Genomic DNA, 23675 nt, shown 5'->3' on the forward strand with positions numbered 1-23675 from the left:
ACCCTAGAGTAGAGGGGAAGGGGATCAGAGGGGCGATGATGGAATGGAGGGCAGCCTGAGGGGGAGGGAAGTTGGAAGCACCCACTTTTGAAAAGGGATGAGATCAAAGTAGAGAATAGAACTAGTAGAAGGTGGGATAGGAGGGAGGGAAATATGGTCAGTTTTTTACAATATATCAACTATGTTAATGTTTTTTTTTTACAATATATCAACTATGTTAATTAACACATGTACAACTTGTACTGAACTGCTTATCTTTCCAGTAAGGGTGGGTGACAAGGGAGGAAGGGAATGAATATGGAATTCAAAGTTTTAAAATCAAATGTTTAAATATATATATATACATATATATACATATATATATATATACTATTAATAATACTATTTTACATGTAATTGGGAAATTAGATATACAGGCACTGGGACATAGAGATCCACCATGCCCTACTGGAAATGTCAAAGGAGGTATGAGAGAAGATATGGGAGAGAGCAGATTGGAGTAGGGGATATACTGTGGGACTGCTATTTTGGGGAGGTTGGTAGGGGAAAAACGGGGAGAAAATGTGTAACTCAAAATCTGGAGGAAATGAATGATGTAAATCAGAAGTCAATAGAGCATTTGAAAAATGAAAAAAAAAATAGAAAAGATACGGCATGAAATTGAAACAACTCAATCCAGAACTATTTAAAAAAGTAATTGGTAATGAAAAATGGGACATAGCAGAAATGATATCAACATCAATTAAAATAATTTTATATCAAAGCTTAACCAATGTAAATCAATTTCCCTAACAATGAGAATTTTAAAAGTCTAGTAAGAAAATAGTTAGAAAGAAAATACTTGCCTTACTTTTGAAGCAAAGAGAGATTGTAGACAAAGGCAATAATGATGCACAATATACTTGCTTATAAAATTTTCTGAAGATGTATTAGTAGGAGCAGCATCGCCTCAATAAGCAGAGAAAATCAGTAAAGGAAAAACAGTTTAAAGAAAACTTGGTCAGAGAAGCAACTAAGCAAAGTGAAAGGACATGCGGATGAAAATGAAAGGAAGATGAGCAAACAAGAGAAAAATGTGAACGATCTGCAAATATTTTTTTCCAATTTATAAAAACGTTTTTATTTAAAGTTTTGAGTTCCAAATTCTCTCTCTTCTCTCTCCCCTCCCTGAGACGGAAAGCAATCAAATATAGATAATACAGTATATTAATCATTTTGTACAAGAAGACTTAAAGAAAAGAAAAAGAAAGAAAAAAAGTGCCCTTAGTTGTAAAAGTTTTCCAGAATTCTAAATATGTTCAGCAGAGATGTGGTAAACACTGGACTACATGACCCCTAAATTCCTTCCAACTCTGAGATTCTTTATATTTAGAAAGGTTGGATCATATCACAGGTACAATCCTACAGAAGTCAACTAGTTAGGTTCAAATCCTAAACTTGGGTTTTTTTCTCACAATAAATTAATCAAAGGTGCAGGGACTGGATAGCTAGACAAAATTGATATGAAAAATCATATGGGGATTTTACTGTACTGCTAACTTGATAAAAGCCAACAGTATGACATGGCAGCCAAAAAAAAGTCATTCTGATTTTATGTTGCATTAAAAAGAATGTAATGTTTAGAATGAAGGAGGTAAAAGTCTCACTATTCTAGTGAGATCTTATCTCTCCTTGTATAAGTTTCACTTCTGGGTACCATATTTTAAGAAGGATATTGTTATTTTCCATAACAGTTGAAACACTACATTGATTATTTAATGCTTTTCTTGATTTTGTTACTTAGCAAATCAGTAAACAAATTGTTTCTATGGTTGTACATACCATGGAGTCCCTTATGAGCTTAACAAAGGTGTGAGTGAAACCTTTCTGAAGGAAAGCCTTTAAAGTTGAATTCTGGTATACTTAGTAAATTTTTAAAAGCGACAAACAACAAATACTGTGGCACACTGTATTCTCAGTATCTCTCAGTCAACCATGTAATAAGATGTGTTGCAAAAAACTAATTCACAAAATCTTGTCTAATCTCATGTTTTTATTAAGTCACCTCAAGTTAGTGACAAAATAACAAATTTTGGGAGAATTAGTTAAATCATACTAAAGAACTTTGAACAGAGGCAAGGACTAGCAAGGAAAACCAAGCATTAATTTATAAATTCTTACCATCTGGGTTAGTTTGGCTAGAATTTAGGGTGTGTCAGCTTTGTGATAAATGTCCTCAATTTCTTCCATGACCATTGGGTCATAAAGACCCAGATGTTGTCAAGACAGTTTTTTAAAAACTTGAGACAAACATAAAAATTGTAGAGATTAAGTCGGGTCTAAGCAGGAGAATTAGTAGAAACATTGAAAATCATGACACCAAAATTTCTCTGACCTCTGGTTTGAATCATCTTGATGACGTTGCCAACATATTCATACAAAATGACCAGATTGCATTGTGCAATATCAATGCCTTCATCAGCAACTGAAGTGGCAATCAGAACCTTGTTCTCTCCTCTGTTTCTGAATGCATCCAATACACCCTTCTGTGATGGGAGAGTCATACCTGTGTCAGTGTTAGAAGTAATGGAGTAAAGAAAGTTCAAATTTGGAATGCCATGAAACAGACAAATACAAAATTGACCCTCATAAGTGAGAGGACCCAGTTATGATAATGGTGAAGAGGTCAAAAAGAGGAGGGGGACATAGGGTACTAATAATCACATCTACATTGTTAATTTAACTCTTGAAATCTTAAATGTGAGACTTTTTTGTCCAGTAACTGAGTCAAAGCATCATTGTAGGAAATAAATGACATCCATATTGACATTTAGAAGTCCTGTATGAATAGGAAAGAAAGTAGACTGGCTATGTGGAAAGAATGATTTATGAAAGACTGGCAGCTTGAATGGAAAGTGGTACACTGTTGTCCCTTTTTACTAGATCATAAAGAGCTGAAATGGACCAGCTTCTTTGTGAACCTGGGCAAGTTATTGTAATAGTAACAGAATTTAAAGATCCCCCTGTATTCACCTGGTTTTTGGGTTGAGTGTTGAAACCCAGAGCTTATGAATTCCACTTGTGGGATACACTTGTTGACATGAAGAGAGAAGGCTGAACTGGGAAGAGCTGGTGCCCTGGATTTAGAAAGAGGCCCAAGCAGAGAGAAGGCCCAAGGAGAGAGAGGCAGAAGAGCTTTTGGGAGCAGCCTCATGTAGAGAGGGGATTGCTGAGGGCCAATTGGAACTGCCCAGGACTTTTGAGAGCTGCCACCCAGAGCTGTCAAGAACTGAGGAGGCATGGCTGAGATGCCAGTTTTTTGGCTCTCTGTTTTGATGTTGTTTTGCCAGGTTTGTCAGCTGGTAAAGGGCAGTGCTGTTGTTGCAGAGGTCCTGGAATCTTGCTGTTGGTTCAGAGGCCCTGAAGAAGGATTTTCTTGTATGTTTACAGAAATCTTGGAAGACAGTCTTGCTGATGTTTTCAGGGTTCCTGAGACTGTTCTACAGGCAGAGAGTGAATTGATGAGGACAATGGCAACGTATCTTTTGGCTTTGTTAAGCTTTGTCTCCCCAGAAACAGAGATTGCTGAGAACTTGCCTCTTGTCAAGATGAAGAAAAGAGCTCTCTTTGGGTATGAAATGCTGGGATGATATCTTAACTTTGTTGTAGCTCAGGGGCAGATGGACTTTGTGCTCTGTACTGCCCCTTTTGAGAAGGTGCTTGGAGTTACCTGATGATAATTGTAATTCAGTTGTGATCCAGGGATGGGAAACTTTTGACTTCTTTGTGCTCTGTGACAGACCAAATGAACATACGTTGTTTATGATTGAAACTAATCTCCATTTGAGAAGAGAGACTTTGTGATTGACTAAATGAATGTACTTCTCAGGGGTGGAGAAGTACTTGAAAATTATTGAATTACACTAGGTGAATGCTGTATTTTGATTTCCTCTTTTCTGTGAATATTTTGCCTTAATTTGTCACTGAATAAAATGGAGAGTTACTATGCTGGTGTTCTGAACCTTGGTAGTTGCCTTTCCTTGGCATTACAGTTACTTAAAATCATTGGGCCTTATTATCCTAACCTGGAAAGTGGGGAAAATACTCCTTGCAGAACACCGCCCAGATGGAGTTACAAGCCTGACATAATGTTGTTCCAAGCAGATCAGAGATTCGCCTGCAGAATGAATTGCAGAGACTATCTAATGCAATCCTTTCATTTTGCGGTTGAGGATACTGAGTCACACTGAAATCGGGTGACAAAAGAACCAACAATAAGCAGTAGCATTTATATAACACTTTAATGTTTAGATAACCTCATTCCTTCTACTTCTCTAACATAAGCAACTATAAAGCAATGCCCATCTATTCCCCTAATCACTGCATTTAATTAACTGAGTTCTATGAAGAACATCTTAATGTGGGGTCTATGAGCCTGTTCTTTTAAATACTTGAATAACTATATTTCAGTATAGCTGTTTCCTTTGTAATCCTCTATGTTTTCTTTTATTCATTTAAAAACATCATTCTGAGAAAGGGTCCATAGAGGTCCATGACACACATAAAAGAATTAAGAACCCCTGGTGTGGGGATTAAAGACTCTTTCAAATATCTTCACTGGGACTGATAGTGCCCATATAAGTTTTGAGTTTATTCCCCTTAAATTTCCAGTTAAGATATCAAGAATGGTCTCATTAGGTCAAGATGAATTTTTTTCATCAACATAAAGAACAAATATTAAACATCAATTATCTGCAAGGTCCAGAGGGAGGAAAAAAAGGTAAGAAAAAGAGAATAGAAAGGTTATTTGAATTTCAAGATTAGTAATTTATCTTAGGGGTTACCACCTTTTTTAAGAGTTAGATCTATACAACAAGAAAATCCTTCTTCAGGGATTCTGAACCAACAGCGAGGTTCCAGGACCCTTGCAACAACAGCACTGTCCTTCACCAGCAGACAAATATGGAAAAACAACATCAAAAAAGACAGACAAAATACCAGCATCACAGCCATGCCTCCTCAGCTCCAACTGGCCCTCAGCAGTCCTCTCTCAGTCTCTCTCTGCTTCCATGGTGCTGCTCCAAAAAGTTCTTCTGGCCTCTTCTGCTTGGGCCTCTCTTTAAATCCAGGGCACCAGCTCCTCCCAGTTCAGCCCTCTCTCTTCACTTCAACAAGTCCATCCCACAAGTGGGATTCACAAGCTCTGGGTTGCAACACTCAACCCCAAAACTAAGCCAATACAGGGAGATCTTTGAATTCCATTACCATAACAGACATCAACTGATTTTTAGTCAGATTAATTTGTAATCTAGTTTGAGTATGAAAGAACCACCACCACGAAACAATAAAAAAATGAACGTTGTAAAATTACAATGAACAAACTGGTCCCAAAAGGAGAATTATGAGAAGACACCAGTGATGTCTTTGCAGAGGTGGGAAAGGGGAGGGCCAGAAGATTTACAAGTATGGATCATTATATATACTGTCAGATTTTTTTTCAATGTACTGATTAGTTTTGCTATTTTTCCCTCTTCTTCCTCTTCCTTTTTTTTTCCTCTAAAGTTCATAAGAAATAGTTTATTGAGAAGAGGGAATGGAAGAGATAAAGGCAGAAATTAGGTGATAGAAAAACAAAAAATATCAATAAAATTATTTTTAAAATAAATTTAAGGATATACACTTATTCATTCTCACTCTTCAGCTATTCTAATATAAAATACCTGTATTCTGATTTCTTTTGCCACGTCCGGTTAATACAACAGGTTTCAGATAGCATAGTTTGGGATTTTCTTCCATCCATTTCTTCAAAGCCTAAAGGAGAAATTATCCATTAGTAACTATTTTCAGAGAAAAACTTTGAGCATATTGGGTAGGCCTAGGTGATGAAGTACCAGCCTAGAATCAGAAAGACTTGGGTACAAGGACTGCTATTGGGTTTGGGGTTTTTTTTTTTGCCTTTTTTTTTTGTATCCCTAGTGCTTAGCACAGTACCTGGCACACAGTAAATGTTTAATAAATGTTTACTTATGCAGTAAAATAAAACTGTATGCTATAAAACAATAATGAGTAATAATAATTAGCCGCCTTATTCTGCCAAAAAGTAAGTAAATGTACCTTACATTTTTTCACTGGAGAAGTAGGGACTAAGGAATATGGACTGTTACATATTCTCAGATGTGATTTTAGTTCTGTTTTTTCTTTTTTCCTTTGTTAGAAGAAAAGGCTCTCCACTGGGGTTTGCTTAAAGGGGAAGGATTATATTTGCAGAAATTATTGTTTATATACAAGCAAAAGGCATCAACAATAATTATACTCCAAAAAGTGAAATAACCTAGCTAGCTCTCCATTCTGAAAAGAACAGTAATTTCCTTAATGTGTCACTAAAGTCACACCATATCAACATAAACAAACCCTGACAAAATTTTACCAAAGCAAAGTCAGTTGACTATGAGAGTGGTTTGGTTTTTGGTGGATTGGTTGGTTTTTGCTTTGTCCTTTTTTTTTCTGATGACTTCACAGAACACCATTTAATGAATATTCTTGGTCCATCTTAAGGATGGGAACACAGATTCAGATCTGGAAGGGACACAAGAGGTCAGTTACTCTTGTTGTTTTTAAAAATTATTTTGCAAGGAAATTGGGGTTAAGTGACTTGCCCAGGGTCACACAGGTAGCGAATATCAAGTATTTCATGTTCCATTTGAACTCAGATCCTCCAGACTATAGGACTGGTGCTCTATCCACATTGCCACCTAGCTGCCCCTGAGGTCAGCTACACTTTGTTGTTCAGTCATGTCCAACTCTTTGTGTCCAACTCTGTTTGACCAACTCTTTGTGATCCCATTTGAGATTTTCTTGGCAAAGATACTACAGTGGTTTGCTATTTCCTTCTCCAGCTCATTTTACTAAAGAAGAAACAGAGGAAAACAGGGTTAAGTGATTTGTCTAGGATCAAAAACATGTAAGTGTCTGAGGCCACATTTGAATTCAGGAAGATGAGTCTTCCTGACTTCAGGCCTGGCACTCTATCCACTCTAACCACCTAGCTGCCAGCCACTCTAGCAACCTCATTTTACTCTTGAGGAAACTGAAAACCAGCAAAGGGCGCCTGACTTTGCCCAAAGTTACACAGATAGTAAGCGGCAGAACCATTAGGAGCCCAATCTTCTAACTCTACATTCACTGTTCTTTCTATTCCCAGGGTACTTCTTTACAACATTTAGAGAAAGGTAGCTAGATTGAGCTAATACAATGAAAATGATAATTTTAGCTAAATTAAATGACCTATTTAGTGCCATACCAATCTATCTACCAAAAAACTATTTTATAGAGCTAGAAAAAATAGTAACAAAATTCATCTGGAAGAACAAAAGGTCCAGAATATCAAAGGAATTAATGATAGAAATGCTAGGGACGGTGGCCTAGCCATACCAGATTTTACACTCTATTATAAAGTAGAAATCATCAAAACTACTTGGTACTGGCTGAGGAAAAGAGTAGTGGATCAGTGAAATAGATTAGGTATGTGAGACACAGCAGTCAATGACTATAGTAATCTATCTACTGTTTGATAAACCCAAAGACCCCACCTTCTGGGATAACAACTCAGTATTTGACAAAAACTGGGAAAACTGGAAGATAGTATGGCAGAAACTAGGCATAGACCAATATCGTACACTGTATACAAAAATAAAGTCTAAATGGGTGCACGATCCAGATATAAAGGCTGATACCATAAGCAATTTAGAAGAGAAAGGAATAGTTTACCTGTCAGATTTATGAAGAAGGGAAGAATTTATGACCATATAAGAGATAGAGAGCATTATGAAATGCAAAATGGCTAATTTTGATTACACTAAATTGAAAAGGTTTTGTACAAATAAAGCCAATGTAACCAAGATTAGGAGGGAAATGGAAAATTGGGAAAGAATTTTTATAACCAGTGTCTCTGATAAAGGCCTCATTTCTAAAATACACAGAGAACTGAGTCAAATTTATAAGAATACAAGTCATTCCCCAATTGATAAATGGTCAAAGGATATGAACAGGTAATTATGAGAGGAAGAAATTAAAGATATCTATAAGCATATGAAAAAATGCTCAAAATCACTATTGATTAGAGAAATGCAAATCAAAACAACTCAGTTACCACATCTTACCAAGTCAGATTGGCTAACATGAAAAAACAGAAAAATGATAAGTGCTGGAAAGGATGTGGAAACCTGGAACACTAATACATTGTGGCGGAATTGTAAACTGATGCAACCATTCTGGAGAGTAATCTGGAACTATGACCAAATGGCTATAAAAAGTGCATACACAGCAATACCACTTCCAGGCCTGTATCCTAAAGAGATCATAGAAGTGGGAAAAGGACCCATATGTACAAAAATATTTATAGCAGCTCTCTCTGTAGTGGCAAAGAACTGGAAATCCCCCAAATCGGGGAATGGCTGAACAAGTTGTGATATATGAATGTAACGGAATACTATTGTGCTATAAGAAATGAGGAGCAGATGGACTCCATGATAACCTGGAGAGACTTATATAAATGGATGTTGAGTGAGGAGAGCAGAACCAAGAGAACTTTGTACACAATTACAGACACATCATATCTGTGACAACTAGCTTTGATAGACTGGGCTCCTCTTAGTAATGCAAGATTGGAAGACAACTCCAAAGGACTCATGGAGAAAAGGGCTGTCCACACCCACAGAAAGAATGACAGAGTCTCAATGCAGGTTGAAGCAAACGACTTGCTCTCTCTTTTGTGTTTTCGTTTTGTTCCTTCTTTCTAGTTGTTCACTCTATTGGTTATAATTCTTCTTTACAACTTGATTAATGTTTAATGTGAAGGTATTTATGGAACCTACATCTGATTGCATGCCACCATGGGGAGGGGGAGAAAATTTGGAACTCGAGGGATTGTGGAATTGAATGTTGTAACCTAAAAGTAAATAAATAAATTAAAATGTAAAAAAATAGAGAAAGATGACTTACATCCGCCAGAGCTCTTGTCTTCACAAATAAAATGGTCTGGGTCTCTGGGTTTTGATGATATTGTTCTTCCAAGATGAAAGTAAGCTCATCCAACTTGAGATTCTCATTGCTTGGATCTCTGGAAATATCTTCCAGTTCTTGAATCTTTTCTGGAAAAAAAAAAGGTGTGTGTGTGTGGGGGAAGACAAGCTTTTCTCATTAAGGCTTTCTTAAACTCATCATTAATTAGAACATACTTTAGTAGATATAGCTCAAGAACTGGCCCTTTCAATCTCTGGTCAGGGTTTGTTTAGTTTTTTTTAGTGCAGCTAAAATGTGAGAGTGCTTTAGAGACTGTAGGAACTCAATATGTGAAGCTTATTTCCTCTGTTGGATTAATTGAGCTCAGTATATCTTTAGGGAGCTTGGTGCTTTGGTGGTACCTCGTGGTCAGAAATAAAGAATTTAAATGTAGTGGCAGACAGTGGCAGTTTGACCTTAGGTCAGACTTAACCTGTCTAACCCAATTTTCTCATATTTAAAATTAGAATATTAATAGCATCTGCCTCTCACAGTTGTTTTAAGGATAAATCAAGATATTTGTGAAGTGCTTTGCAAACCTCACAACGCTATATAAATGACAGCAGCTACTACCACTACTGTATCCTTTAATCATGCAAAATATTTCTGTACAAGCTTTGCATATAAGAAATTATAAAAAGCAAGAAAAATAAAAAAGTGAAAGTATGCTTTAATCTTCATTCAATTCATTGATTCTCCCTCTCTCTCTGGAGGTAGACAGCATTTTTCATCATGGGTCCTTCTTGATCCGAGTAGCTAAGTCTTTCACTGTTGATCATCATTACTATATTGCTGTCACTGTGTACAGTGTTTTGGTTCTGCTCACTTCATCTTGCATCAATTCACGTCTTCCCATGTTTTTCTGAAACCATCTTGTTTATCATTTCTTATAGCACAATGGTATGTCATAATAATCATATACCCCGACTTTTTCAGCCTTTCCCCAATTGATGGGCATCCCCCCAATTTCCAATTCTTTGCCACCACAAAAAGAAGTACTGTAAATATTTTTGTACATATAGATCATTTTTCCCTTTCTTTTATATTATGTCATTGTATTTAAATGCCCTCAAAATATTAAGTGACTCAAGCAATGTATCTTACAAACTCACACTTTGCAAGGCATTATTTCTATAATCTGCTACTATTTCACTATGAGTTGAAATCTTCTAATTCTTTCTCACATCTTTATTGTTTTATTAATCCCAGGCACCTCACTGATCACTGCCAATGAAGGTGTGGGTTTTGTTATCTTTGGGATGGTTTTTTTTTTGGTCCAGACCTAGCATTACACTGAAGAAGGAAATTTCCAGAAAGAAGATTCCTTCTACCAATGCAGATCAGCACCACTTCTCTGCAAAGCAAATTTTAATCTTAGAGAGTTGTCTGGGAGCATTTAGAGGTAAATTGATTTTCCCAGGATGACATAATACCTTTTAGAGACAGGTCTTGATTCCAGCTCTTTTTGATGCTGAGGCCAAATCTCTAACCCCTCTGCAATATTTCCTTTTGCCACCAATTTTATGTGTCAGATACATTGGTGATCTGCTATGGTATTTAGTAAATGTGTCACTACAGAGCATAGGTCCCCAGTCTTCCCCATCACTGTTCTTCCCCACCAGAATCACCTACGTTCAAACTGATGAGTGAGGTGTTGCTCAGTCTCATGAAATGATTCTGCTGCTCCGAAGAATTCTTTCAAATATCTCACAGCATCTTGGATCCGAGCATCTTCACTGATGATGAGGGCATCATTGTACTTCTATTTAGAATTAAAGGTGAGGAATCATTAAGAATGAGATAAGTAGGGGCGGCCAGGTGGCTCAGCGAGTAAGAGCACCGGCTCCAGTGTCGGGATGACCAGGATCAAATCCGGGCTCAGATACTCAGCACCACACCCAGAAATAACTAGCCATGTAACCTTGAGCAAATTACTTAACCCCAATTGCTTTTGAAAAAAATAAAATAAAATAAAAGAATAAGATAAGTCAAAACAACTTGAGGTTTTACCTCACAACCAAGCAAATTGGAAAAGATAAGAATAAATCCTGGAAAACCAATGGAAAAATAGGCATTTTCATGTGGTTTAGGAAGTTATGAATTGGTCCAGTGCTAACTATTCACACGGTTTATGAAGTGGTGAAATGGTCCAACCATTCTGGAGAGCCTTTGGAAATTATATTAAGAAAATGAACAAAATGTACCTTTTTTGACCCTGAGATCTTACTGATGGAAGGTCAAAGATTTAGATCTAATATACACCAAAATAATTATAGCAGCACTTTTTGTGATAGCCAAGAACTAGAAACAAAATGGATTTACATTGGTTGGGGAGTGGCTAAGCAAAGCATAGTACATGGATGTGATAAAATATTACTATTACATAAGAAATAATGATCTTGTCCAACCACTTATTTTACAGAAGAATAAAGTCATTTCTTTGACAGTATAGAGTATATATGGTTATTTTCTCAGAAGCATGATTTGATGACTATATTCATAATTGAAGGAAATACTAGGTTTCAACTAGAGATTAATGAAAAAAATGCAAAATTTTTAGCCATTTAAGTTCATAGACCCTCTAAAATTTATCCACAGTCCTCTTAGGGGTCCATGAACTCCAGGTTAACAATTCCTGGACCAGACGATCTTTGCAGTTCTAAAACACTATAACAAGAGTGCAGTTAAAATTACACAATAGAAAATAGTGGTGATCAAATCTATATAAGTCTGCTTCTAGAAGCATTCTTTGATGTTGGACTATAGCTAGAGAAGATGGATATGGATGATTCAAAGCTAGAGACTGGCATGAGGAAGGGGAGAGGGAATGCTCAATGCAAGCTGAAGTTTAGCTCTATATCCAGTTGAGGCTAAATCAATACTTGTTGAATTGAATCTAAAGGAATGGAAGTCAAGGTAAGTGGTATGGATGGCATTGAAATGTCTGATTATAAGGGTCCAGATTGGGTAAGGAACGTAATTGAGTCAAAGACAGGGGTGTGTGTGTATGTGTGTGTGTGTGTGAATATACGTCACATGAGAAGACTTGAATGATGAGTGTTTTCTGATGAAGTTATGTGGTAAGCGGTTTGGGGGAGGGGTTTGGGAAAGATGACAGATGTAGAGGTTGTGGCTATAAAGAATGGCCATTAAATTAAATTCAGGATTTCAGCAGTGGTACAGTGTTGTGGGATAAAGTCCAGGAAATGCCCACATTGTTAGGTAGCTGGAAATCATCAAGAATGTAAGAAGGTCTTCAAAAGACAAAAAGGTCAGGAGTACATGGGACCTCTTCCTTTTGAAGGTTATATCAATCACCAAACCCCTAACATCACTCCATCTAGTGTCATTCAGGGAGGCAGGTTGGATGCCAGTTTTTTGCCTACTGTCAGGGTTCATAGACCACATCAGAGTTCATCAACTTTTTCCTCTCATTGGCAACTGCTATTCTAAAAAGAAAGAAGACCCAAGCCTGGTTTACTGATGAATTCCACAAAGGTACAAGATTCCTCCTCCATTCTGTATCACTAGAAATAGAAGTGTCACTGTGCCAATATAAAATTGACAATACTATCAAAATTGATTTTCATATTTAGTGTTACACCAATCAAACTACCAATGGGAAATTTTATAGAGAGAGATAAAAGAATAACAAAATATATTTGGAGGAATGAAAGATCTAGAATATTTAGAGAAATGATGAAAAAAAAAAGTATATTAAAGTGGAGAGCTGACCTTTCAGGAGCCAAGATGGTAGAGTAAGGAGTAAGTTTCTCTCACTCTCCCTTATCAACCTCTAAAAACCCAGAAAATATCACCCTAGGAAAAATCCTGGAACAGCAGAGTCAGCAGAAAGACAGGGTGCAGCAGTCTTTTAGCCTGGGAGACTTGGGGGATTAACAGAAAAGGTCTGTCTTGCTCTGGTGGAAGGGAGGTGTCCAAGCAAGCCGGCAGCAAGCCCCACCTCAGCAAACCAGAGGGAGATCCTGAGCTCCAGGGGAACCAACAGACTCCAGTTCAGAAAACAACCACATGTGCTGGCAGGCAGGTATCCTCCAATATCAAAATCTCCCCATACTTCAATGAAACTCCAGGTGGGCAGCTGTCCTCCAACAGCCAAACCTCCTTGTGCATCCTCCAGGGGCCAGACCCCCTGATCCCCACCCTGAGAGTTTCAGGGTAGCCCCAGGGAAATGAAGAAAAAACCCTCCTGGCCTCAGCACATGTCAGCCACAACTATTAGGACCCCAGTTCAGCACCAAGGAAGCTGCCAGACTCCTACAGACTCTGACTGCCAGCACCTGAGTCCCCAGCACACAAAGCCAATGACCAGGTCCCTGGCCCACAGAAATAGTGCCCCCTAAGCTCCAGCAGGAGAGCTCAACTTTAAAAGAAAGGAAATAGGCAAATATCATGAGCAAAAAGCAAACACAGTCAATGTCCACAGATTCTTTCTATGTGGACAGGGAAGATCAAAAGACAAATTCAGAAAAGGACAACATTGTCAATATACCCACATGTGAAACCTCAAAGAAGAATATGAACTGGTCTCAAGCCCAAAAAGCCTTCTTGGAAGAGCTCAAGAAGGATTTTTAAAGTCTAATAAGATTGGTAGAAGAAAACTGGGAAAAGAAATGAGAGGTATTCAAAAGAGAATCAACATCTTGGAAAAGGAAGGACAAAAACTAACTGTAGAACACAATTCCTTAAAAAAACACAATTGGCCAAATGGAAAAAAAGTACACTGAAGAGAAGAACCCCTTAAAAATTAGAATTGGCCAAATGTAAAAGGAGGCACAAAAACTCACTAAAGAAAACCCCTTAAAAAGTAGAACTGGCCAAATGGAACAGGAGGTACCAAAGGTAACTGAAGAAAACAATTTGTTAAAAATTAGAATCAGGCAAGTGGAAGTTAATGACTCTATGAGACATCAAGAATCAGTCAAACAAAATCAAAACAATGAAAAAATAGAAGAAAACATAAAATACCTCATTGGAAAAACGACTGACCTAGAAAATAGGTGGAGAGATAATTTAAGAGTTATTGGTTTAAGAATTAAACCATAAACCATGATTAAAAAATAAAAAACCCTGGATAGCAAATTTCAAGAAATTATCAAGGAAAACTTCCTTGAGGTCCTAGAACCTGAGGGTAAAATAGTTATTAAAAGAATCCACCTATCACCTCCTGAAAGAGATCCCAAATTGAAAAAGCCAAGGAATATTGTAGCCAAAATCCAGAATTACCAAGTCAAGGGGACAATACTGCAAGCAGCCAGAAAAAAATAATTTAAATATTGTGGAACCACAGTCAGGATTACCTTGCAGCTTCTACATCAAAAGATCAAAGGGCTTGGAATATGATATTCTGGAAGACAAGGGAGCTTTAGATTACAACCAAGGATCAACTATTCAGCAAGACTGAGCATAATCTTTCAGGGGAGAAGATGGACATTCAGTGAAATAAGAGACTTTCAAACCTTCCCGATGAAAAGTCCAGTGCTCAATAGAAAATTTGATCTTCAAATACAAGACTCAAGAGAGGCATAAAAAGGTAAACGGAAAAGAAAAAAACAAACAAGTTATTCAGTAAGGGCAAACTATTTACATCTCTATAAGGTAAGATGATACTTATAACTCTTGAGAACTGTATCTTTATGACGACATTTGGAAGGGGGTATGGGTATAAGCTTGTTAAAACCACCACTCTGTGAACCTCCCCCATCTCTCCTGTCTTGGGTAAAGTTCGTTTAGGAGACCTGCCAGAACTGCCAACCAAGCCCGCCGAGTCAAACACCCTGCCTAGGAGACCTGCCCAAACCTGCCACCTGGAACCCATAGAACCCCCTCCCCGCTTTTTGCTTGGTACTTGGAATAGACTTGGGAACTTTCCAGTGGGGCAACAAACGATGGGCAATGAACTGATCGAACTGATCACTATCTTTGGCTTCTGTATTTTCCTGCTTGGGTAATAACTGACTTTTTGTGGTTTTTGTCTTTATAAGCCCCAAGCACATACTCCTTGGAGCTGCTTGATTTGGGTATTGTGCACCCCTTGCAGCTGCTGGCTATTAAACTCCATTTAAAACTCTAAACGAACTCTAATTGGTTCAACAAGCTGACTAATCAAGAGGTGAAAAGGGAAAAGTGGGAGAAGAGGAAAGGAGGAGGAAGAAAAGGATACATTATGTCACATGAAGAGGTGCAAAGACTAATTAGAGTAGAGGGAAAGTAGGGAGGGAGAAGAGCAATTTCTGAGACTTACTCTCATCCAATCTGGATCAAAGAGGGAATAACATGCTCACTTAATTACAGAAATCTACCTTACCCTATAAGAAGTAGGAGGGGAATGGGGAAAGAAAAGGGAGGGGGTGGATAGAAGGGAGGGAAGAACTAGTAGAGGAAAAGGAAAAGAAAAAGGAGGAAGCTGATAGAAGGGAGGGCAGGCTGAGGGAGGTGGTGGTCAAAAGCAAAACATGAATAAGAAGGGAAAGGGAAAAAGGAAAAAGAAAAATATAAACAGGGGTGCAAGTAGGATGGAGGGAAAGACAGTAATCACAACTGTGAATGTGAATGGTATTAATTCTTCTGCAAAATAGAAGCAAATAACAGAGTAGATTAAAAAACATAATCCTACAATATGTTGTTTACAAGAAACACATTTGAAGCAGAGGGATCCACACAGTGTAAAGGCAAAAGGTTAGAGTAGAATATGTTATGCTTCAACTGAAGTAAAAAAAAAACAGGGGTAGCAATTCTGATCTCAGACAAAGCAAAAGCAAACATAGATCTAATCAAAAGAGATCAGGAAGGAAACTATATACTGCTAAAATGCACCACAGACAATGAAGTAATATCATTACTAAACATGTACTCACCAAGTGGTATAGCATCTAAAATCTTAGAGAAGTGAAGTGAGTTACAAGAAGAAATAGATAGCAAAACTCTACTAGTGGGGAACCTCAACCTCTCCCTCTCTGAACTAGATAACTATAACCATAAAATAAACAAGAAAGAAGTTAAGGAGGTGAATCGAATATTAGAAAAGTTTGCCATGGTAGAGCTATGGAGAAAACTGAATAGGAATAGAAAGGAATATACCATTTTCTCAGTGGTATATGGCACCAAACAAAAATTGACCATGTATTAGGGCCACCCCCCCCCTCAAAATCCAGTGCAGATAGGCAGGAATATTAAATATATCCTTTTCAGATCATGATGCAATAAAAATTACATGTAATAAAGAGCCATGGAAAGACAGACTAAAAATTAATTGTAAACTAAATAATCTAATCCTAAAGAATGAGTGGATCAAACAACAACTCATAGAAACAATCAATAACTTCATGCAAAAGAATAACAAAAATGAGACAACATACTAAAACTTATGGAATGCAGCCAAAGCAGTTCTTAGGGGAAATTTTATATCTCTTAATGCTTACATGAATAAAATAGAGAAAGAGTAGATCAATGAATTGGGCATAGAACTGAAAAAGATAGAAAAAGGACAAATTACAAATCTCCAATTAAATACCAAATTGGAAATTCTGAAAACCAAAGGAAAGATTAATAAAATTTAAATTAAGAAAACTTTTGAACTAATAAATAAAACAAAGATCTGGTTTTATGAAAAAACAAACAAACAATAAAATAGATAAACCTTTGGCTAATTTGATTTAAAAAAGGAAGAAAAGGGGCAGCCAGGTGGCTCAGCGAATAAGAGCACCGGCTCCAGTGTTGGGATGACCTGGAGATTAAATCCCAGGCTCAGACACTCAGCACCACACCCAGAAATAACTGGCCGTGTAACCTTGAGCAAGTTACTTAACCCCGATTGCTTAAAAAAAATAAAAATAAAAAAAAGGGAAGAAAACCAAATTACCAGTATCAAAAATGAAAAGAGTGAATTCACCACCAATGAAGAAGAAATTAAAACAATTATTCATAGCTGTTTTACACAACTGTATGCCAATAAATTTGACAATCTTAGTGAAATGGATGAATATTTACAAAAATGTAAATTGGTCATATTAACAGAAAGGAAATAAAATTATTAGATGACCCAATTTCAGCAAAAGAAATCCAACAAGCCATCAATGGACCTCATAGGAAAAAAAATCTCCAGGGTCAGATGGATTTACAACAAAATTCTATCAAACATTTGAAAAGCAATTAATTCCAATACTATATAAACTATTTGAGAAAATAGGCTAAGAAGGAGTCCTACCAAATTCTTCTTAAGATACAAATATGTTGTTGATACCTAAACCAGGAAGAGTGAAAACAGAGAAAGAAAATTTTAGACCAATTTCCCTAATGAATATGGATGTAAAAATGTTAAATAAAATAACAGCAAAGAGATTACAGCAACTTATCATGAGGATAACACTCTATTACCAGGTAGGATTTTTACCAGGAATGCATGGCTGGTTCAATATTAGGAAAACTATCAGCATAAATGACCAACAACAAAACTAACAGAAATCATATTATCTCAATAGATGCTGAAAATGCTTTTGACAAAATAAAACACCCATTCCTATTAAAAACATTAGAGAGCATAGGAATCAATGGAGTCTTCTTTAACATTATAAGTAGCATCTATCTAAGACCATTAGCAAGCATTATGTATAATGGGAATAAGCTAGAAACATTTCCAATAAGATTGGGGCTGAAACAAGGATATCCATTATCACTACTATTATTCAGTATTGTACTAGAAATGTTAGATTTAGCAATAAGAGAAGAAAAAGAAATAAAAGGAAATTGAATAGGCAAAGAAGAAACAAAGTTATCACTCTTTGCAGATGATATGATGGTATACTGAGAGAATCCTAGAGAACCAACTGCTTGAAATAATAAACAACTTTAGCGAAGTTGCAGGATATAAAATAAACCTACATAAAACATTGGCCTTTCCATATATTATTAACAAAATCCAAGAGTAAGAGATAGAAAGAGAAATTCCATTTAAAGTTACTATAGACATTATAAAATATGAATACTGAAGACCAGAAGAATGAAAACAGGAAACAGAATGGAAGGAGAGAACCATGCATAATAAAGTAGTCTAAGATTCCAGAAAGAGCCACAATGATGAGACAATGTGGTATAGTAGAAAAAGGACTGGTTCTAGAATCAGAAGATGCAGATTCAAATCCCACCTCTGATGCTTCCTACCTGTGTGACTTTGGGTAAGTCACTTAATCTCCTTGGACCTCACTTTCCTAATCTGGAAAATAACAAGGTTGGCCTCAGAGATACGTTGTAGCTATAGAACCATGTTCCCGTCATAATCCTAAAAGACACTTAAGCCTATCAGCTTCTGTTTCTAGGTCAAAGTAACCCAAGAGGCCTAGCTTACTCTTCACTCTGAACATTCCCAGTGTAAGCATAATCCCCTCACCTCCTACAAACTTTCTTTGGAGGTCTCTGGGAATCAGGGCACAAAGTCAGTCTACACTGTAAGCTTAGAGATAGCTTCATCCAGCAAAACTATTACAAATAAGGCACTTACCCGTAAATGTGAAGTATATAGAAAAAGCTCTTTACAAATCCTTCTTTCTTTTTCTTTGTCCTCCATTTGCAATAGCATGCACTTTTTATGAACATCAATGACCCACTGTTCATATTTCTGGGTACCAAAGACTCTATTCTGAATTGTAGATAAATTCTCTGGAAACCAAAAAACATAGTTTAGCACTGTTCATGAATTGCCAAACCAACCTTGCTTCCAGTTCTCCTTCCCCTAAATTTTAGCCAATGGGGGCACTAAGATTAATCTGTGATTATGAGCAAATCATTTCCTTTATCTGTACATCACTTTCCTCATCTTTAACATGAGAGACCTGGACTACATAACCTAAGATTCATCTAGTTATAAATCAATGATCTTATGAAATGCTCTGACTTCAGAGGTATTTTCTGCTGACACCCAATGCTAGTGAGGGAAAAATATTGAAAATGTTTTTAAAATGGCAGCATCAGTCCTCAAAGTGAGGGGAATAAGATAAAAATCAGATAATGAGAAATGTTCTAGGAAAAACAACAATGACACTGAAGTGTGGTTTTGTTTCATTGGAGTCACAACATCTGTGTTCAAATCAATTGTTCTCTTAATTACTCTCTGGGTAATATTCAGTTTTAGAGACTTTAATTTCTTCCATCCTGAAATGAAGGCTTGGACTGGATGATCTTTAAGGTCCCTCCTACTTTCATATTATTTTGTTTTGCCTATCCCTAGTATGACTGTATACAAATAATTACAAAACAATGTAGTAAATAAGTATCATCTGAGTAGTGTAGAAAACAGTGTTGGCATTCGCAGATCAAGGAGAAAATATTACAAGCAGCCAAGAAGAAACAATTTGAATATTGTGGAAACACAATCAGGATAACACAGGATCTGGCAGCTTCTACACTGAAGGATCAAAAAAAGGCTTGGAATATGATATTCCAGAGGTCAAAGGAGCTGGGATTAAAACCAAGAAGCACCTACCCAGCAAAACTGAGTATCATGTTTCAGGGGAAAATATGCTCACTCAGTGGAAGAGGACTTTCAAGCATTCTTGATGAAAAAAATTGACACTGCATGTCAAATAGAAAATTCGAATAGAAATATTTGACATTCAGTTACAAGAAGCAAGAGAACCATGAGAAGGTAAACAGGGAAAAGAAATCATAAGTAACTTATCAAAGTTGAACTATTTACATCCCTACATGGAAAAACGATCATTGTAACTTTTCTCGGTATAAGAATAGTTGAAGGGAATAGAAATGTGTGTGTGTATGTTTATATAGGAGGGTATATGGGCCTAGGAATACATATGTGAATATGTGTATATATGTATACAGGTATACATAGATAGAGGGCACAGGACCAATTTAGTAGGAAGAGATGATACTTAAAAGGTGATATTAAGAGTTGAGAGAGGAATATAATGAGAGGAGATGGGGAGAAACAGAATGAGGTAAACTATCTCATACAGAAGAGGCAAGGGAAAATGGATACAATGGAGGGAAAGAATAGGGAGGCAAAAGGGAACGGGTCAACCTTATTCTCATTGAATTTGGCTTTGGGAGGGAATGAAATACACACTAAATAGGATATCTCACCCTACAGGAGAGTAGGGGAGAAGGGGATGAGAGGGGGGATGATGGAAGGGAGGGCAGGTTGGGGGGGAAGAAAGTTGGTAGCACCCACTTTTGAAAAGGGACAGGATCGAAGTAAAAACAGAACAAGTGGGAGGTGGGATAGGAGGGAGGGAAACACAGTCAGTCTTCTGCAATATATCCATTATGGAAATGTTTTGCATAGCTACACATGTACAACCTATACTGAATTGCTTATCTTCCCAGTGGGGGTGGGTGACAAGGGAGGAAGGGAATGAATCTGGAATTCAAACTTTTAAAATCAAATGGTTAAAATATATATGTGTATATATATATATATATATATGTGTGTGTGTGTGTGTGTGTATATATACTATTATTAATATTATTTTACATGTAACTGGGAAATAAGACATAGAGGCACTGGGGCATAGAGATCCACTGTGACCTCCTGGAAAGTTGGAGGGGGGATGGGAGAAGATATGGGAGAGAACAGATCGGAGGAGGGGATATTTTGGGGCGGTGGGTAGGGGAAAAACGGGGAGAAAATTTGTAATTCAAAATCATGCAGAAATGAATGTTGTAAACTAGAAGTTAATAAAGCATTTGGTTAAACAAGAACAACAAAAGAAAACAGTGTTGGCTAAGAGGCAGCAAAACTCTGGTCAACAGAGTTAACAGATAATGATAGTACCATACTATTAAAGTTAAAGCACCAATACATCCTCTCTTTTAGCAGTCAACAACTACACAAATGTAAAGTGTCACGTTGCTATCATTTATAATCACATTATTTGGTAGTTTTTCTTAAATTTTATTTTAAGGAATGTACATTATAGATGGCACTTGTTTGGATGTTTCTGGAAGCATTACAACACAAATTAATTATTTTTAAATGTTTTGCTTCTGCTAGACCTGTGCCTAAAAGAAAGTCCCTATACATGCCAAAATATTCATGACAGCACTCTTTGTAGATACAAAGAGTTGGAAAAAGTAGATGTCCATCAAATGGAAAATATACAATAAGTTTTGTTACATTAATTTAATAGAATATCAGCTGCCATAATGAATGAGGAATGTGAAGAATTCAGAGAAGTATAGAAAGACTTATAAGACTGACATAAATCAACAGAATCAAGAAAACAATATTGTACAATGATTACAAAAATATAAGTGGAAAGAATAATGAAAGAAATTGAATCCTGTATAATCATAATGCCCAAGTTTAGATCCAAAGAAGAAATGAAAATATGCCTCCCTTTCACCTTTGCATAGGACAAAGAACTATGGATGCATACTATCAGACCTCAATGATGTATTCGTTCGACTTAATGAACCACTTGCAGCTTACTTTATCCTTTCTTTGCTAGAGATGATTCAGTGGGTAGAGGAGAGGGGAGGGATATCGAATAACGTGCAAACAAAAGAGATTTAAAAATTAAGTGTTAGTGTAAATCCAGAGGAGGGAGAGATAGATACCATTCCTGCTTCTAAACGTAGAGAATCAAGGAAAGCTTACTACTGAGGTAAAGGGGAGGAAGGACAATTTCTCTATAAGACCCAGATCAAAGGTCAAGATTTTAATAGCTGGAGATGGTTTGGGGGTAGGTGGGTGTTGAGACATTCTAGCTAGAGGAAACATGAAGAGAAAAAGTAGGGAAACATGCCAGCTGTGCTTTCTGAAGACAAGTTAGACCAGTTTAGCTGGTACGAAGGATTTCCTAACTGCAGGGATTTATGGTCTCTAAGTTCCTTCCCAGCTCTATAGTTGATACTTTTGTAAGTAGGAGAGGAGGAGGTGATAAAGCTAGGTACATGCCAGAAAATGGTCCATGGGCAGGGAAGCCTGGGAATGCTAGAGACTGGTAGAACCAAAGATAAGAAAACCTAGATTCAGATTCTGCTTCTGACAGTTACTATTGGTGTGATCATACAGATAAGCCATTTAACCTCAATTTTCTCATTTGAGTGGGTTGAACCAGATGAGCTTTAAGTCTCTTTCCATCTCTAAATCTATGATCCTATGAGAGGGAGAAGAAAGATGGGATCAAGGGCACTGGTAAAGATGTTGGCTTTGAAGGAAAAACAGAGAAATATGAAATATGTGGATAACTTTATCTAGAAAACTGGATCACTTAGAATTGCCTATGGATTTACCAGCTACAAACAATGAACAATATAGCACAAAAATTACATAAGTAGGTCATGTGTAAACATGTATATGTGTGCTGGAGGGGAGAATTTAAGACATTAACTCACCTAGTTGATATTCTGGGTTTAGACCAAATTCTTTAAAAGTCTTTTCTATCAGTTTCTCTGTCTCTTCCATCAGCTTAGAAATCACAAATTTAAATTTTTTAACAGGCTGTGGTTCAACTTTCCTGAACACTAGAATCATGAGAAAAGAATAAGCTTAGTCTGTTAAGAATGCATTAGTTCCAATCATGTTAAATACCTTTAGGCAAATCCGCAATTTCTATATGCCCCCATTCCTCTAAATGGGTATACATATATCTCAGTCTATGTCAGTGACCAATCAATAAACATTTATTAAGCACCTATCTGACAGGCACTACATTAAGTACTAGAGATATACACATATACAAAGAATGAAATTATACTTACTCATGAAGAAGAGACGAGTATTTGCATAAGTGTGTACAGCATAAGCATGAAGTGAATAAATACATATACAAAATAGTTTGATACAAGACAGTTTGGGTAGGGAGGATACCTGTAGTTGGGGGAGGGGAGGAATCAGGAAAGGCTTCACACAGAAGCCTGAACTCCTTCTTAAAGGAATAGAGTACACCTATGAGGTGAAAGGAAGGAAGGAGTGCACTCCAGGTATGTGGAATGGACAATGAAAAGTCACTGAGACAGGAAATAGATTGTTGTGGGTGGGGAACACAAACAAGACCAGGTAGGCTGGTTCAAAGGGGAGAGGAATCAGGGAGGGATAGTCAGTGAAAACAGAAAGATTAGCTGGGAATAGGTTTGTGTTTTATTGTGGAGGCAATAGAAAGCCAATGGAGTAGGGAAGCCACATAGCCAAATATATAAAAGGACAATTACTTGATTTGCTATTGCCATATTCTAGGCAAGGAATGAGACTGAACTAAAATGATAGCTACATGAGTGCAGAGATCATATGGAGAAATGTGGCAGGAAAAACAGCAAGATTTTGCAACTGACTGGCCATGTGGAGTGAGGAAGAGCGAGGAGTCCAGAATGATGCCAAGGTTATGAAATTGAGAGTTTGAAAGGATGATGGTGAATTCAACAGAAATTGTCAAGTTTGGAAGAGGATGAGGTCTAGGAAAAAAGAAACAGTCGAATTCAGGGCATTGAGTTTGAGATGCCTATGGGATATCCAATGTGAAATTTTCAAATAGTTTCTGAAGTCAAAGTGAAACTTAGGAAAAAGGCTATGTGTGTGTGTGTGTGCGTGTGCATGTGTGTGTATATATGTGTGCATATATGTGATAAGGATACCAAGAGAAAAACATTATATATACTCAAAA

General features: G+C 37.0%; 1 protein-coding gene across 3 annotated transcripts in view; it reads right to left on the reverse strand.

The window, feature by feature from the left end:
• RIGI (RNA sensor RIG-I) overlaps positions 1-23675 on the reverse strand; it is a 121430-nt gene that overhangs the window by 14646 nt on the left and 83109 nt on the right. For all 3 annotated transcript variants that reach the window (XM_069090559.1, XM_069090554.1, XM_069090555.1), the window contains exons 10-15: positions 22411-22539; positions 18557-18714; positions 10672-10801; positions 8980-9128; positions 5700-5790; positions 2375-2545 (exon numbers count right to left, since the gene is read on the reverse strand). In XM_069090559.1, coding sequence (XP_068946660.1) covers positions 2375-2545; positions 5700-5790; positions 8980-9128; positions 10672-10801; positions 18557-18714; positions 22411-22539 — 828 coding nt within the window. The remainder of the gene's footprint in view (positions 1-2374; positions 2546-5699; positions 5791-8979; positions 9129-10671; positions 10802-18556; positions 18715-22410; positions 22540-23675) is intronic.

This window comes from Petaurus breviceps, unplaced genomic scaffold, assembly GCF_028583685.1.
Source record: "Petaurus breviceps papuanus isolate PSGF00001 unplaced genomic scaffold, PetGlider_PUasm1.0 125, whole genome shotgun sequence".
Taxonomy (NCBI): Eukaryota; Metazoa; Chordata; class Mammalia; order Diprotodontia; family Petauridae; genus Petaurus; species Petaurus breviceps.